The following is an 18271-nucleotide window of genomic DNA, read 5'->3' on the forward strand; positions in this document are numbered from 1 at the left end:
TTCCCCATCTTTATAATGACTCTCCAGAAAGGCAACAGACCCCCAAATACACATATGTTGCCTCACATAAACTGTTTGTTTGCTAACATCAAAAACAGACAAATCTGGAACCAATTGGGAATGTAAATTACAGGTTGCTCAATGAGGAATAACTTCTGCCTATTGGCCAGTGTAGGTGCACAGCCAAAAAAGTACTGTGTGAATACAATGGTTTGGCAATTGATGGTCTGTCACTTGTCCAAAGCGGTAAGTGTGTGAATGGATTTGTATGGGTAATGACTCTGAAATTAGCAACTCGTTTTTCTCATCTCTCCATGATACCGGAAAACACATTTGAACTTGGCTCATTTCTAGAGAATTCTTGCGATGATCCTGAGTGGCTCAGAATGCACATTTGGTCATCATTAGCCCTCGTGTAATCAGTTTCTACAAACTATAGGATGATGTTACAGTTATGTTTATAGAATAAGAGAACACGCTCCACACCTTAACCAAATCATTTAAAGATGAGCCTTTTTAGATATGCATATATAAATATATATAGGTAGTCATTCGATATCTAGTCTATACTTTGATTTTTACTATAGTGAGCGAAGTAATCTTCTGATTCCCACTAGAAACCTCCAGATGAACCATGTGCTTAAAACTCCAAGGAATTTAATCTATAATATTGTAGGAGTGTCCACCAGACACTTTTCCACGATAAGAGAATTCACAGAAGCAGAAATGACTTCAAACCTGTTCTGAAAGGGCCTAGAAACCATGAAGAATTTGGACCCAATCAGAACACAGAACTGCAGGTGCTGGTGGCCCCACTGTTAAAAAGTTGGATCCATGTGAATAATAAGCCTAATCACATTTTCAGAACTGCTGTGGCTACTTGGGCTACCTGGTCTCTCTCGTCAGCCACGGCTCCTGAAAATTTCAATTATTGCGAAAATATATTAAACTTAAGAGCAGGCTGTGCATCAAAGAAAATAAAACTTCTTCGTAATCCAAGGCTGTGTATTTCCAAAGGAATTTGATTCTGACCTCTGAAGGCAATGTGGGCAGTCTCTCCCTCTACTTCGGGGAAGAGAAAAAGAAAGGAGGAATGATTTTCTCTTTTTAGTAGTAACCGGTAACCAGACCTGTTGTTCTGCCAAGCAAGCGTTCGCCTTCGCCGATTCTGATTGCCAAGTGCTCAGGGAGTGGATGCTCCAAACCTGTGCCTGCCTTCCTCCCGTCAGATAAGCAGAAAGTTTGCTCAGGCTATGATAAATCTGCACAACGCGGAGATGTTTTTGGCACAAAATGTACGTTAGGAAGATGACGGTGATTAAACACCGCCCCCCGCCCCCCATTCTTGCGGCCGGGGAGTGTGTTTTGCCTGCATTTAAGAAATGTCCTTCAGCGGCAGGCGTGTGCGCGCTGAGCCTGCAGCCAGCGTTTTTGTATCTCCAGGGCAGGGTGACTCGGGACGGCTGAGTGTCACCCAAAGATGTGACCGGTCTTCCCCCCGCGGGCATCCGCGGAGGCGGCAGCCTCGTTCCTCTCCCCCGGCGTCTCCAGCCAGAGGCCCGAGGCCCAGACCACGCGAAAGGGAAGGAAGCCCTCGCCGCAAGCCGGCGTCTGGGCCGGCACAAAACACGCCGCCACCAAAAAACTTTTTTCCATCAGCCGCGCGAAACTTGTGCCCTTTTCGCCCGGCACGTTCTCGTTCCAAGTTGCTGGCCCCCTGGGGTTTCCTCCGCTTCCCTCGCCTGCCCCCCGGGGGGCATGCGGGGACCGGGGGCTGATCCCCGAGCGGGGCAGCTCGGCGGGCACGGAGGAGGAGGGGAGGGGAAGGGGAGACGAGGAGAGGGCGGCGGCGGCTCGGGAGGAGGAACTGGTCAAAGGGGACCCTGACGGGCGAGTGCCCGAAAAGGAAAGCGACGGCACGGTTTGCTGCAGTCGGAATAAAGTTCGCGCCCTTTCCTCGGCGTTTCGCAGCCTCCCCTCGGCTCGCCCCCACTCCTTTTTGACAGCTGGGCGCTAGCGGCCACCTCCACCTCGACGCCCGCAACCCCCGGGGGGGCGCCAAAGTTGTTTTTCCATCCCCAGAAAGAGCAGGGGGGGGAAAAAAAGTAACAAGGGCGCGGGGGGTGGGGGGGGGGCGTGTAGAAATATACATACTCCTGCACCAACCCGGTAGAAATCGGCGGACAAACAACTAAACTAACCTACTTTTATTCTGCAAAAGGGAAGCAACATTGTAGTCAACGACAGTTTTGCAGAGAGAGGAGAAACTTGTGGGTCTTGCAGGTCCGTCCGAGGTCACCTCGCCGTTTACCCCCCCCCCCCCCCCCCCGCCCCCAGCAGCCCCCATCCTGGCACAGTCCGTTCCTTTTTTTTTTTTTTTTCCTGTCCCGACGAGGCAGGGGAACTCAGCAGGCTCCGACTTGGGGAGCCACTGCGACCCTGGGCGCGGGTGTAAATCAGTCACCTGAGCGCAGAGGGGCCGCGGCGAGGGCGCGCGCTGGCGGGCGGGCGGGCGGGGAGAGGCGGAGGCGGCGAGAGCGGCGGCCCGGAGGAAATCGGGAGGGGGAGGGAAAGAAAGGCCGAGACAGAAGGAGCGTGAGGCGGCCGAGGGGCTGGTCCAGGCGCGGCCGCTAAGAGGAGACCAAGAGGCGGGGGCTGCACTTGACAACCAGCATGCGGAGATGGTAAGAAGTTTCCACCCTCCTTTCCTTTTTATTCTAGACTTCCGAAGAAAGGAGCCCCGCGCCCGCGCGCCTCGGGGGCCGCTCGGGGGCCGTGTTTTCCACCAGTCCTGCGGCGGGAGGTAGAAGGGAGGGCGGGCAGGAAAGGGGAGCCCCTAGTCCACCCCGCTCCCGAAATCACCCATCAACTTGGCCCGAGTGTTGGAAGAGAGCTCCAGGTGGGAGGGCGGGTGTGCGCGCGGGCTCCGGGGGTTCGAGAGGGTCGCCCCTCTCGCGGCCCGCGAGCAAGGTGAGCGGCAGGCGAGCGGACGGCTCCAGGGAGTTGGGACGGGCCGGGAGGAAGGCGGGGGCTGATGGAGCGCTGGAAGGAGCTCGGGGCGGAGAGGCACGCCGTTTGGACCCACGGTAACTTTTAAAACTTGCCCGCGGGTGCGGGACCGGCGGCTGGGCGTGGGCGCCTGGGCGCGCTGGTGCGCCGCGCGGGGAGGACACCGCCGCCCCGTCCCTGGCACCTCTGCTTTTCCCCTCTCCTCGCCTTCCCATTCGTGAACCCTCCCTTTGTAAATGAAGAAAATGTAGGAAGTGCTCCTGGAGGTTTTCTGAAGAATGTGCAAAACGCTCGGCAGCAAAATCAACCTTAGGAGACAGCGATTTGGAAGTGCAATTCGACACTAGCCGATTCTTGTTACTTACACATTGACTGCAGGGTGGCATTTGGGGCCCGGAGAGGGGGCAGGAGAAAAAAAGGAAAAAACCAAACACCTAACCCTAGGTGAAATTCTCTGTAAAGTGAGGCTGAGATTAAAAAAAAAAAGTTCCAAGTCCAAGTGGTGGAAATGGGGAGGCTTGCGAAGCGAGATTTCAGCACAGCCCCTCCGCCCGAAGCGGCTTCTCTGCAGCGAGGCAGCGGGCAATTAACTCGCCGGGTGCTGAGCGCTCTGTCCGCTTTCGGGGAAGTGATTTGTTAGAGATGGGGCTGGACCACTCCCTTCCTTTTAGTTTGCCCCCACCCTTTGCTGCTGTTGTTGCCCCCTCTTGGGAATCTGATATACCGTGTTCCGCATGTAGATGGACTATGTAAGAGAAAGGGAGATAGCGGGTTGGCATTTTTTTCTCTTCCCTTCCCCCTAATGTGACATCTCTTGTTTCACTGATCAAAGTCACAACTGGAGTGTAGGACATGCGACTGTCAAATGCAGGCACCAAAAAAAAAAAAAAAAGAAAAGAAAAGAAAAAAAAAGTAGCGTGAGCCCAAGTCTGTGGTTACAGTAACGCTGACAGAAATTAAAGTGGTTTTGAAAGCAGCGTGCGATTTACGGTGGTTCCCATTTACCCTAGAGTCAAGCTGTTGTAAAACTGATGTACAAAAGACATCATAAAATAATCCTGTGTACCCAGGATTAAAGTGGCAGAAAGTGGCCTGTTTTATTGTTTTTTATGTACTTAGTGGAGGGTTGCAATGGTTGGAACCTGTATTTAAGTGGAGGCGTCAAAACAAAATATTAAGTGTATCTATTTAGCACTTGAGGGTTTTTCTTATAGCGGCATTTTACCCAAGAACACTGTAAAAGACAGTTGTAGGTATTATTTTCTTTTCCCTTGCCCCCTAGCCTACATAGTATTTGTCCACACATATATTCCCAAATACTAGTCACTTTGAACAGTGGTTAAGCACATTTGTCACCCGCTGCTTTGTATTCTGCAGTTTCAGATATTACTGTGCACACACATACATTATTTAAGTGGTGGAATTTATTTTGGTGTAGTGTGTATGATCTGAGGACTTACTCGAGTCATGAGACCCTGTGCAAGTTAATAGAACTTGCTTCACCCTTTGGAATCACCCCCACCCCCTCAAGAAAATCCCTTGTGAACTTTCATAGGGTATCTGTGTTTTATGTTACATTTGTAGCTGCTTTATTTAAACCGTTCAGCCTTAATGAAGCTCTTGAAGCTTTCTGTTCCCAGAGAGCAGAGTATTTAAAATCCAGATTGCTAATCACTTTACCAAAGTACAGGAGTAGCTTCACCTGAGGGAAGCAATACTGAGCCTGGACGTGAACTCTATTTGAGTATCCTGTGAGAAAAGTCTCAAACTGTCTTTTCCACCCCAGAGAATATTAAGTTCGCTGTTGTTTGCATGTAAGGCTTTGAAAAAGAACCAACCCCCGAGTGATTTTAAAAAATAAATAGAAAGAAAAATATTAATGGCATTCATACCTTCCCAATACCTGGTTTTTTTCTTCCCCCTGAAATGTAAGATACCTGTCAGGCAGGGATATGTGATTACAGAAAGCAGCAGACAAAAGCAGAGGTGACTACTGCTATATTAAAATGTAAGTGTTACAGTTTGAATTTTCATGTGAGAGTTTTTTGAGTTCAGTGCTTTACATAACATTTTGTCCTAATCTTGCTTGCTGTCAGGGATGTTTCATGGTTGTGCAATTGCTGCAGTCAAGAATGCCAATTTGCATTCCAGGAGTGTCATTTGATTACTTTTATCTGCACAGCTCCAAGACCGGCCCAGACCTCTCGTTTCATCTTGCCATGTCACGAGTCAATGCTGTGTCGTCTTTTCAAAAATCTGCCTGATTTAGACAAGAAAGAAAAGTACTTTCATGTTGCAGCCGCAGTCCCCTGCTAACTTGTCAGCAGCAGGATATGATTCACTTGGGCCCAGAAGAATGGAACAGAGAGGCGGGTTAGGCGGTTCAATAAAGCCCACGGACAGGTAGTGTGTGACGTCCCCAGAGAGCCACAGTTAATGAAGAACAGGTCTGCTTAGTTCTCCACACGCTGACCTGGTGCTGTCCCCACAGTTTTCTCATTTGATCTTTCCCAGCAAATTGATCTTTTCTTGTATTTTTTTGCCTTCCAAGTTAGTCCTTGTGGGACTGAAATTAGCAGAGCAACTTAAGTTGGATAATACAGCTGTTCAGAAAAGAAGAAATTGGACACTGGCTCAAAAAGAGGTGGGGGGGTGGAGGGAGCTTTTCTTTTTGTTATTGTTTCTGGGAATATTTCTTATATTAAGGGAGCCTCAAATAGGTGATGACTTGAAGGTAGTGTTTCCCTTTATTTTTAATTTTAGAGTTAAGGTTCCACACCATTTTAAATGTTCCTTGAGTATTTGAAAGATAATCCTAATGAGTAGGATTTAGCATTTTTTCATATTCACTTGTTTGAAATGATGTGCTAGTCGAATTTGTGTCTTTTATGGCTATTGTAAGGTAGACTAAATATCAATGGCATACTTGGGCTGTATTATTTATATTCTTCTGTATCACGACAGATCCAAGTTATCCAGGGCTGAATGGCATAAAAGATTAAACAATAAAAATTATTAACAGTGTTGTGTATAAATGTTATGGTACATGGACATGTTTTCTACAAATTACCACCAGCCTCTTTTATATGAACACCACAAACACACTATTAATAAAATATTTAAAAAAATTTTCAAAATCCTGAATTTAAGTGTATGTTCTTAGAACTGAGACCAGATTACAAGTTCGAATTTCTGTAGATGGCTATTCTTGCATGTCCTTATTTTTTTTTATTAAACTTAATTTTAGCAAGTGAGTAAATCTAAGGTTGGGAATGTATACATCCTTTAAACAGGTTAAAGTTTCACTTATAGAATTTTGTATATAAAGCTTAGGTTGGAAACAAGGAATAGATTCTTAACTCGTTGCGGACTTGAGGAGCACTGCTTTCTGAATTCCTCTGCAGCTGGTCTCATTTACCATCTACATCCTTACAAGAAACAGTTGAAAAACGTTTCTTGTGAAAGGGAGGCAGCCTCCTCAGATCTTTCCTGTTGGATGGGAATTACATAGGATCATTGGATCATTGGTTAGTAAACTCCTCACTGAAGAGCTAGAGGGAGCCTCATGATTTTATTAGATATACTTAAGGTTTTTTAAAAAAATCACTCTAGCAATCAGAATGTTGTAGGAAAAGAGTAGATAATGAGTACTGGCGTAGTATTTAGGCTTGGAGATGCTATTGTAGTTTCTCTTTTTTTTTAAGCTGTGATAGAAGCAGCAGAACTTTCTACAAGAACAGTCAAAATAGGATTTTCAGGGTTCTCGCTTTCAGATGGTCTGAAGATCAAGCAAAGTACATTCACAGATATTTTAAATCTGTTTTGGTTTGCTAAGAACTGCTTGTAGCTTTGTCAACTGATGGAGGTCTGTTAAAGAGGCCAACTTCAAAGTTCTATTTATTGGAACTTCCTGTCAAATCACTGAGGAGGGGATACCTTCTTTCTGTTCACTCCGGACAACCTCCTGTCTTTTTGAAGTAGTTTGATGCAGAACTGCCCTACTCTGGAGAGAAAACTCCTTTCAGATAAATACTTCACAATATAAGCATAAATAGCAAACCATTTATAAAGCTGATGTATCAGAGATCAATAAATTAGTTAAATTTAAAGAAATAGAACTTAAGTGGTATTCAGTATTATCTAATTTCACATTTATCACTAAAATTTGTGATACATTTACTTTAAATGGTCATTGATCATAATTTCAGTTTAATATTTATATGCTAGTTTTTAGTAGCGTTACTTTGCACAAACTTATTTACCATTTAAGTAAGTAGTATAATCCGGTGAGATAAACTACCCAGATTGGTCTTTTTTTAATCTCCAGCACAGTAGCTCTCATTATGTTGCTAGCCAATAAAAGCCTTTATTTGTTGCTTATTAGAACCCTCAGTACACGCAAGAGTTCAGCTATAATTTAATTTGGCTGTTCAAAGAGGCTCCCTTGTTTTAAAACATGTTCTCAGTACGCTTTTATAATTTATTGAGAACCTATATTTTAACTTGGGTATATGCATAGGAACACTTTTACAGATATATCATGTTCTAACATTTGGCCATAGCAAAGTCATACAGTTTTCCCCTTTAAAAATAAATCTGTATCTAACAATGTCAGTTTCTTTTTCTTTTACTTTATTTTTACCTTTATGTTCTGGAGCATTTTTTTTCAGTAATTTGAATAGCTTTGTTATGATTATTTATAATCAATTCCCCATGGAACATAACCTTCCCTTAGGGTATAGTGAGTAGAGCACTGAAAAAAAGTTAATTCCATTATTAAGAATTCTAGTTGGGGACATTTCACTATTGTAGTCATTTGGAATTACAACAAAGTTTACCTTGTACTTCACACATTACTAGGGTGATAAATTCAGTTTTCTTTACAAGAAACTGCTGGGAAGTTTTGCAGAGAGTGGAAGGTGGCTTGAGTGTTTCGGTTGATATCATTTGTAGCAAACCACTGAAGACTAGAACTTGACTATAGAACTCTAAAATAAGTATCAGGAATTCTTCTGCAAGGAAGGCAGAAAGTGGAGCTGCTAAATGAGTCACTGCATGTATATCTTAGCAGTGGGAATCACATCAAGCCAGCCCTCCAGATACAGTATTTAATAGTTGTCAAAATGTACAGTATTGTTTTGGAACTTGTGGTTCACGAGTTCATAGTCTCTTGCTTTTTTGTGTTCAGTACAAAGATGTAACAGCCCACACAAAACATTTTTCTCTTATTATGACCTTACATTTGCCAAAGTGCCCCATGCTGAAATTCCTTTTCAGTATCTTTTTTTTTTTTTTCAGTCCAAAGCCAGACGTGTACCCAGACACAAAAGCCTCTGTGTATAGCAAGCTGTTTTAAATATTGTGACTCGACGATGTGCTGTCCTTTCTCTGCTTGAGCCAAGGATCTCTGCTCAGTGTCTGTGGATTACCAAGCTCCTTCTTTATTGTACCTCTTGTCAACCATTCCTATTCATTTAACCTTTCATTAGTGTCTGTGCAGCTTCACTGTCTGGAAAGGCAAGGAAAACCCGAAAGGCCCCACTGCCACAGTTATTAGATTTCTCGGTTACATCCCAGCAACCATAGAGAAGTGAGGGGAGACGCTATTGTCATGCGTGCTGCTGTCCTGGGGTGCAGCCCTTCTGTGCACGTCAAGGACATGTGCCACATGTTGATATGCATCCCGGGGATGAATGCACAGCACGGGGGATAGGCTGCCGCTGGCAGTAATGAGCTTTGTAGGAGTTATTGCAGAGACCAACAGTTTGTGAAGGAATTCTGCTTAACAGGCCAAGGAGATAGACGGAGTTGAGGGCTGCCAAGATTTGCCTGTGCGGAGCTTAAGTCAGTCACATTGTTTCAGCTAAACTTCCTTTGAGGAGAGAACCGATATATTGGACCGTAAGGAATAGTCTTATTTTCATTTCTTAATCTTTCAGAGGACACAAGTGATGTTTCTGGTGACTATTCGGTGTATTATAACTAGTTTTTATACTGGCCAAATCCTGCCAGTGAATAAATCTATTTGCAGTTTGTCTTACGTCTTCTGTATCTAAAAGAGAATTTAAGAGAGATTTCCTGGATGTCATATATGTGTTTTCAAGTCTTATGTTAGTTTCCCCCTGTTGATTTCCCTCTCACATCTTTTGTGTTATTCCTTGATGCTTTAAAAATGCATTTGCCTCATTGCTTCAGTGTAAAGGAAGAAAAAAATGAACACTGAATTATTTGCAAATTATAATAAAGAACAATATGTGCAAATTTTGGATTGGAAAATGCTACTCAATATCTTAAAAAGATTCATGGAATTACTTTTTAAGAATTCTCAAGACATTTGAACAGGTAAATTATAATACCTGTATCTCTCTCTATACACAAGTTCACTTTTTTAAATTAGGAAAATATTTGTTGCTAGGGGCGAGTAGAATATTTTTTGTCTTTCTAATATAAATAATTTTTGTCAGTTTACTAAACTGTTTTGGTGTTCCCCAATAGCTTTGCAAAAATATACAATATTACAGAATCCTTATAAAGTGATTTTTAAATTTTACATGACCTTACCATTTTTAGCCAAGCCTAAAATTTTCATAGTTATACTTGAAACTTTCTCTGGTGAGTTCTTGAGAATTCTTTTCATGGTATCTTGTGGGCTAAGTTATCGTTGTTTCAGAGAGGAGAGATGAGCTATTTCCACATTCATTTTTTCAGGTAGGATGATCCTCCCCAGGGAAATACATATTCATTCAGTAATTGACAGCTAAGTGCCCAGCCAGCCTAGGGCCCTGTCCCAGTCTCTAGACCATTGGGTGGGAAGTTCTATGCAGATAGTAAGATGACTGTACCTTGATCCTCTCAGGTGACCTGGTGGCCTTCCCATGATCAAGGCAGGGGTATGTTAGTTTTCTCTCTTCGAGTGTTTCTGTTCCCATTCATTGTGGTTTGTGTTAGAAGTAGAAGAGGAAGGAGGGGCTTTCTAGGCTATAATTTTACCTTCCCCACAAAAGCCATGTGGTAGTTAAAAGGAATGCATGGCAGGAGCTGGTCTCTACACGAATCCTGCACCTATCCTTGATATGATCAGTATTTCAATTGGCTGATCACACCTTGGAGAGAGATTGTACCACTGTCCACTCCGGAGTGAGAATGGCTCTGAGCCTGGGTTTAGAGGCAGGTCCCAGTCTATAGTCTACCTAGGACTGAGAGCCTCCATTTCATCCTTGGTAAAATAAGTGATTTTTGTAATTTGTATGTTTCTTTCCAGTTGGAGCATGTTATGTTTTATGTGATAGGGCTATCTAATCAGAGCCATTAACCATTTTTAATATATATAATTTAACCAGTTGTATATATTGAGATATAATTCATATGCTTAAAATGTACGATTAATAACATTCCTTGGTATGGCTATAGCATGTTTTATTTGTTTATTCCTCCAGTGATTGACATTTGGGTAGTGTTGACTTCTTTATTATTATAAGTAATACTGCTGTGAACATTTGTGCGCGTGTGTTCCATTTTCACTTTCGTTAGGGATATACCTAGGAGTGGACTTGCTGAGTCATGTGGCAGCTGTCTTTGCACCTTTTGAGAAATTGCCAGATCATTTTCCAAAGCAGCTGCATATTTTACATTTCCACTAACAGTAAGTTCTCTAATCTCTTCGCATCCTCTCCAACCTGTTACTGTTTGTCTTTTAATTTAACAATCCTGGTGGGTGTCAAGTGATTTTGATTTGAATTTCCTGGAGTGTTACTGATGTTGGGCATCATTTTATATGCTTACTGGCCATTTGTATATCTTCTCTGTATAGCAGAAATGTCTTAAATCCTCTACTCATTTTTCATTTAGGTTGTCTTTTTGTTGTTGAGTTGTAAGAGCTCTTTATATATTCTGGTGGTGGTGGTGTTTAGTTGCTAAGTTGTGTCTGACTCTTTGGAACCTCATGGACTGTAGCCTGTCAGGCTCCTCTGTCCATGGGATACTGGAGTAGGTTGCCTTCTTGAGGTGATCTTTCCAGTCCAGGAATTGAACCTGTGTCTCCTGCATTAGCAGGTTGGATTCTTTACTGCTGAGCCAGCCAGAAAATGCCTTTTATATTCTGGACACAAGTCTTTTATTAGATACAAGATTTGTAAGTATTTTCTCCCATTCTGTAGGTTGTTTTACTGTTTTTACAATGTCCTTTGAAGCACAGAAGCTTTACATTTTGGTAAAATCCAATTTATTTTTCTTTTGCTGTTTGTACTTTTGGTGTGCTAAGGAACCATCTTCTAACTCAAGGTCATGAATATTTACTCCTATGTTTTCTTCTAAGGGGCTTCCCTTGTGGCATTAGTGGTACAGAACCTGCCTGCTAATGCAGGAGACATAAGAGACATGGCTTCGATCCCTGGGTTGGGAAGATCTCCTGGAGGAGGGCATGGCAACCTACTCTAATATTCTTGCCTGGAGAATTCCATGGACAGAGGAGCCTGGCGGGCTACAGTCCACAGGGTCACACAGAGTCGGACATGACGGAAGTGACTTAGCACTTAGCACTATCTTAAGAGTCTTATAGTTTGAGCACTTACATATAAGTCTTTGATTCACTTACGCTAACTTTTGTGTATAATATGAGTAGGGGTCCAACTTCATTGTTTTGAATGTGGATATCTTAGTTGTTCCCAGCACCATTGTTTGACAATTCCTTTCCCCTTTGAATTTCATGATACCTTTTTGGGAAAATCATTTGACCATAGATGTAGAGGGATTTAATTGTGGAATCTTCACTTGGTTCCATTGGTCTGTATGTTTATCCCTGTACAAGTTCTACACTGTCCTAATTACTATAGTTTTGCATTGTTTGCAACTGAGAGGTATGTGTCTTCCAACTTTGTTCCTCTTTTTCAAGATTATTTTAGCTCTTCTTGGTTCCTTTACAATTATTTTAAAACTTATTTTTATTACGGTAAAAATAACACAATTTATTTATTTATTTAAAAATTCTATTTATTTTTGGGTGCACTGGGTCTTTGTTGCTGTGCACAGGCTTTCTCTAGCTGTGGCATGCGGACATCCCCTTGTGGCGGCTTCTCTTCTTGTCTAGCGTGGGTTCTGGGATGTGTGGCCTCAATAGTTGTGGCACACAGAGTGAGTTGCCCCGCAGCATATGGAATCTTCCTGGACCAGGGACTGAATTCATGTCCTCTGCACTGGCAGGGAGATTCTTAACCACTGGACGACCGGGCAAGTCCAACACATAAAATTTAATAATTTAATTATTTTAAGTATACAGTATAGTACTGTTAGCTGCGCCTTTTCATACAACAGATTGTTAGAACTTTTCACCTTGCAAAATGTAAGGTTTATACCCATGCCTATTGAACAACAGTTCGCCAATTCCTGTCCTCATAGCCCCTGGCCAACCACTATTCTACATTTGAAGAATTTGACTACTTTAAGTACTTCGTATAAAGGAAACAATGCATTTATATGAAGTATTTAAGTCGGATAGTCACATCTGTCCTGTGACTGGCTTATTTCACTTAGCATGATGTCTTTGAGGTAATGCATGTTGTAGCACATGACAGGATTCCTTTTTTTTTTTTTTTAAGGCTGAATAATTCATTGTATATATATATACCACATTTTCTGTACCCATTGATCCTTAGATGGACATTTAGATTGAGTTCCCCATCTTGGCTATTGTGATGATGCTGCGAACATGGATGTGCAAATAACTCTGAAAGATTCTGCTTTCAGTTCGTTTAGATATATATCCAGAAATGGGTTGCTGGATCATATAGTAGTTATCTTTAAAATTTTTTAAGGAACCTCTGTTCTGTTTTCTCTGGCTACTGCCCCATTTTACATTCCCACAACAGTGCACACGGGTTTCAGTTTTTCCACATCCTTGTCAATGCTTATTACTTTATGTGTTTTTTTTTTTTTTAAGCAGTGGCCTAACAGATAAGAGGTTATATCTCATTGTTTTGACTTGAATTTCCCTGATGATTAATGATGTTGAGTATCATTTCTTTTTTTTTTTTTTGGCATCTCTGGGTGGCATGTAGGAGAAGGCAATGGCACCCCACTCCAGTACTCTTGCCTGGAAAATCCCATGGGCAGAGGAGCCTGGTAGGCTGCGGTCCATGGGGTCGCTTAGAGTCGGACACGACTGAATGACTTCACTCTCACTTTTCACTTTCATGCATTGGAGAAGGAAATGGCAACCCACTCCAGTACTCTTGCCTGGAGAATCCCAGGGATGGGGGAGCCTGGTGGGCTGCTGTCTATGGGGTCACACAGAGTTGGACAGGACTGAAGCGACTTAGCAAGGGTGGCATGTGGGATCTTAGTTCTCTGACCAGGGATCAAACCCACGCTACCTGTAGTGAAAGCATGGAGTCTTAACCGCTGGACTGCCAGGGAAGTCCCCTTTTGCACATTTTTAATTGGATTATTTGATTTTAGGTTGTTGAGGAGTGCTTCATATATTCTTGATATTAACCCCTATCAGAAATGTGGTCTGTAAATATTTTCTCCTATTCAGTAGGTTGCTTTTTCTGTTGATTACTTCCTTTGCTCTAGAAAAGTTTTTAAGTTTGAAATAGCCCTATTTGTCTTTTCTTTCTATTGTTGCCCTTAGCAGTATGCTTTTTCTTTTTACTTTACAAACCCCATGTATTTGGAAATTAAATGTCCACCTTTAAATGATTGGCGTATCTAAGAAGCCATAACAAGGAAAATTAGAAAATGTTTGTAACAGAATAAAAATGAAAAGAGAATTTAGCAGAATTTGTTGCATGCAGCTGAAGCGGCTCAATGCAACTAAATACAGTGTGGAACCTTGAATAACGTATGAAAACAAATAATGGACACTGGCATAAAATTTTGTGAAATTTGGACAAAATCTGCACTTTAGTTAATAATACCTTAGTAGTTTACCTTTAAAACTCAGAATTATCTGATTCTCTGAAGAGTAAAGGCTACATTAGGAAAGTACATTTATTATGTGAGTAAGAAACTCTTGGTGGTACTCCAGAGGACAAGAAATACATCATCTGGTAGCCAAAAGGTGCTGGCTCTTAGCTCCCTGAGAAACACCCTGGTTATACTGTGATGTTTCTTAATTATCATTGAGTTTAAAAGCATTCTGGGTGTTCTTTATAGGAGATGCGCATCATGCCCTGGAAGGTGGTATTAAGTACCTAGAAGTAATTGTTTCTAGTTTAATAAATACCTCAAAAGGAAAAAAAAAAAAACATTGTTGAGAAAATTTGTCATCCTGGACATTCCTGGTAACTAAAAATACCACCCACCAGTGATTAAAACTGAACATTACTGTATGATCTCAAACCCAAACTAATCGGTCCACTCAAGTTTTAAATAAATGCACGTGTGCGTGCTCAGTCCCTTCAGTTGTGTTTGACTCTTTGTGACCCTATGTAGCCTGCCAGTCTCCTCGTCCATGGAATTCTCCAGGCAGGAATACTGGAGTGGGTTGCCATGCCCTCCTCCAAGGGATCTTACCGACCCAGGAATCAAGCCTGTGACTCTTGCGTCTCCTGCATTGCAGGCAGATTCTTTACCCACTGAGCCATCTGGGAAGCCACTTTGAATAAATACTATGTTCAAATCTGGCGTGGCACGTTTGGAGACGTGAGCTTGTTTTAAAGTTTACCTGACAAATTTTGTACTTAAAATACCTGATCGTTGAATTAGAGAAGCTTGAGAACAAATGAAAGATAAGGTAATTTGGATGACCTAAGAAAATTTGTTCCCTTAAAGATGTAATTTTTTCTTTATTCATGCTAATAAAAGACTTATATTTATATCTCCATTTAAAGTAATTGCTTTTATAGTATGCTGATGAGCCATTCTTGTTTAACAGCATTGTCTGTTTTTGGCCTTTTGCCAGTTAGTTTGGACAAAAGTTTCATTATTCATTCAGTATCAACTATTAATTAGATGGCTAACTGATCAAATATATATGTGGAGAGTATGTATTTTTCCGTAATGTTTTCCTAGGTTACATTAAAAATTAATTAACCAATTTTAAATCGTATCTTATGATATACAATTACTTTTCTCTTGGTGAAAATTCTAAAGAGGATTTATAATCATTTATAAAAATTAGTATGGTAGAAAATCTTGTATTTACCGTACACTTGATTTTTGGTTTTATCAAATTTCATTATACCAAATGGCACATTTTTATTAATGTTGAGCAATAAATTCTGCTTTTCTGTTTCATATATTTTGACATGTGCTCATGTGTATCTTGTTTTATATGTACACGGAATGACAGCATCATGTGTACTTTTCTTTGTGTCTTTCATGGTTTAGGGACGTAAAGTATGAAATTACCTGGAAAAATACAGCCTTACAAAGTAGGTTTACTCACTCCTCCGTCCTGTGGTGTTTAATCTTCCTGTAATACACATTTTACACTAATGGGTTAGGGACGTTTATTCTGTTAACACGTGTTATGCTAACAGGTATGCTTCTGAAAGTTCAGTGTGATAGTTCAGTGTTTCCTTTCACTCAAAATGGTGATTGGAGACAAAGCATTGTATTTGTTCAAACTGGTTTCCAATAGACTAAAACGTTAATTTCGCTTCAGAGTACGTTAACTCTGAATGACGTGAAAAAGTAGATAGTTTTTAAACTCAAGAATTCTGCCATGTGTTAAACCATATTTTTTACTCTATTAACTGTTGTTTGCAAAAAAAATATTTTCACATTACGTATTTAAGTCTGTTCGTTGGTCTTTGCAGCATCACTTATGTCCATAAACAGCAACTAGTCACTGAGAGGACACTTCTGTGTACAGAGGACAGTGATAATTAGATCTAATGAAATTGTGTGTGCGTGTGTGTGTGTGTGTATAGTGACAAACTGATAGTCTGCAACTTCCTTATGGGAGAGGGAGAAAATAGTGTAGGGGGAAGGGTTTGGCACTTAACGTGCATTTTCATACTGCAGTAACACCTGATACAGTGTTTTTGTAGTTTTAGGTATATGTATGGATAGATGGATAAATATTGAGTGTATCACTGAATATTTCTTTTATAAATATGTGTATCTTATTTGGCTGTACGGGGTCTTAGTTGTGGCATGTGGGATCTAGTTCCCTGACCAGGGATTGAATTGGTGCCCACTGCATTGGGAAGGTGGGGTCTCAGTCACTGGACCACCAGGGAAGTCCTTGCATCTTTCATTAATATTGTCAAATTGTGTTTCTGAAATACAGATATGCCAAAGTAATCTGTTACCAGACAACAGGTAAATATCCGTTACTATATGTAGAATAATGTGCTGTAGATTTGCATGAAACATTAGGTAATAGTATACTGATTCGATAAAAATAAGTATGAAAATGATTGAGTTTTTAGTGTCGGCCTGGAAGTTGTGGTTGCCACCACTTTCCAGGGTATTACACATTGTTTAAAAATTATTTTAGATTGTAATTAAACAGGCACTTAAATTTCTGTGATATACATGATACTCTGTTCCATGCTGTAGGTCTAACAGAGGAGGTAGAAGCTTTAACCCTAACATGAAGGGGCACAGAGTTCATTGGCAGGAAGATATTCAGTATCTTGAAAGAATAACCGTAGTCCAGGGGACTGGCACTAGTCTTTGTATGTTTAGAAATCTAAGGTTTTGTCAGTACACGCTTGAAAGAGATGAGTCCTTCATGGACTCATTCAGCTTGTTCACTTACTGAGGGTTGGTGATTACACACCCGTCCCCACGTGCATGCACACAGGCCACGTGAACATGTGTATAACTGCAGACCGTATTAGGCGGAATACTTCCATACTTCTGTTGGCATGCTTAGCTCATTCTGTCTTTTTGTAGGCAAATTTAAGTAGGGAATTGAATTATAATTCACATGTTGCTTATTGCTTTATGAGCTTGGGATTTGAACAGAGAATATTAAGGATGAAAGTGGACTCTGTAAGGGCCTCTCCTGTCCATGGAGAAATCCTTTCCAATGGCCTCCGCTATCTATAGTGCACACTTCAGGCTCCTCACTCCTGGACTGTGCTTGGAAGAGCATTGACAAAATTGAACCCTCTTCCTTTTTTTCTGCCTCCCATTCACCTTCTGATTGATAAATTCTTTTTTTCTCTGGATATGTTAATATTCTCAAGCAGATATTAGTTAACTGTCCTGGGAGCTACTTGTTAAGGTGACTTTGCATCTGTTTGGGTTTTTATGGATATAATGCAGATGGCAATCTCATTCATTTTAAATTTCTTCGGAGGTACCTCATGCTGCAACATTACATGTAATGTGTTTTGTATATGGGTATGTGAGAATGGTGGGAAGCCACAGGATAAGACTGCAGTTTCCTGGAGGAAAAAAGATGTATAAGGGGGGAAAAATAATAAGGTTTAAGACCAGTTAAATACCTTCTACAGAAAAGGTTGTTTAATAGAAGATGATATTTCTCTTGTAGAGAAATGTCTCAATTTGAGGTTGGTCTTATATATATAGATGGAATGGGCTCCCCTGTGGTGCAGTGCAGGAAACGTAGGTTCAGTCCTTGGGCTGGGAAGATCCTCTGGAGGAGAAAATGGTAACCTACTTCAGTATTCTTGCCTGGAAACTTCTATGCACAGAGGAGCCTGGCAGGCTGTGGTCCACAGTCACGAAGAGGTGGACATGACTAAGCATGCAAAGATGCCTTATATATAGATGGGATACTTTACAATCTAAAGTTTAATAAGAGTGTGTGTGTGTATGTGTGTGTTGGGGGGGTGCGTTTAATCTTGCAACTATTTTCTGTGATAGAAGTGAAAGTGAAAGTCGCTCGATTGTGTCCAACTCTTTGCGACCCCATAGACTTCTCCAGGCCAGAATATTGGAGTGGGTAGCCTTTCCCTTTTCTAGGGGATCTTCCCAACCCAAGGATCGAACCCAGGTCTCCCACACTGCAGGTGGATTCTTTACCACAATGGAAACCCAAGAATACTGGAGTGGGTAGCCTATCCCTTCTCTAGCGGATCTTCCCAACCCAGGAATTGAACCAGGGTCTCCTGCATTGCAGGTGGATTCTTTACTGACTGAGCTATCAGGGAAGCCCATGTGATAGAATAAATTTGTCAATTACTTTGGGATTCTATTTTCTATTATACAGTTAGGGCCAAGATTAGATTTTAAAGATTCTACCATTTCACATTGTGTGATATTCAACATCTCTTTGTTATACTATTTTGTGGGTGCCAAAAATGACCAACAAGATAAATGAGTTTACATTGGTTGATTCCAG

General features: G+C 41.5%; 1 protein-coding gene across 8 annotated transcripts in view; it reads left to right on the forward strand.

Moving 5' to 3' along the window:
- Positions 1 to 2482: 2482 nt before the first annotated feature.
- Positions 2483 to 18271, forward strand: part of BNC2 (basonuclin zinc finger protein 2) — a 485862-nt gene continuing 470073 nt past the window's right edge. For 6 of the 8 annotated variants that reach the window (XM_061425225.1, XM_061425227.1, XM_061425228.1 and 3 more), the window contains exon 1: positions 2526 to 2684. In XM_061425225.1, the coding sequence (XP_061281209.1) occupies positions 2682 to 2684 (3 nt within the window). In that variant the 5' untranslated portion in view covers positions 2526 to 2681. Of the gene's footprint in view, positions 2685 to 18271 lie in introns of all 8 variants that reach the window. The other 2 variants (XM_061425235.1, XM_061425230.1) reach the window with 2 other exon arrangements.

Source organism: Bos javanicus, chromosome 8 (genome assembly GCF_032452875.1).
Source record: "Bos javanicus breed banteng chromosome 8, ARS-OSU_banteng_1.0, whole genome shotgun sequence".
In the NCBI taxonomy this organism is placed as follows: domain Eukaryota; kingdom Metazoa; phylum Chordata; class Mammalia; order Artiodactyla; family Bovidae; genus Bos; species Bos javanicus.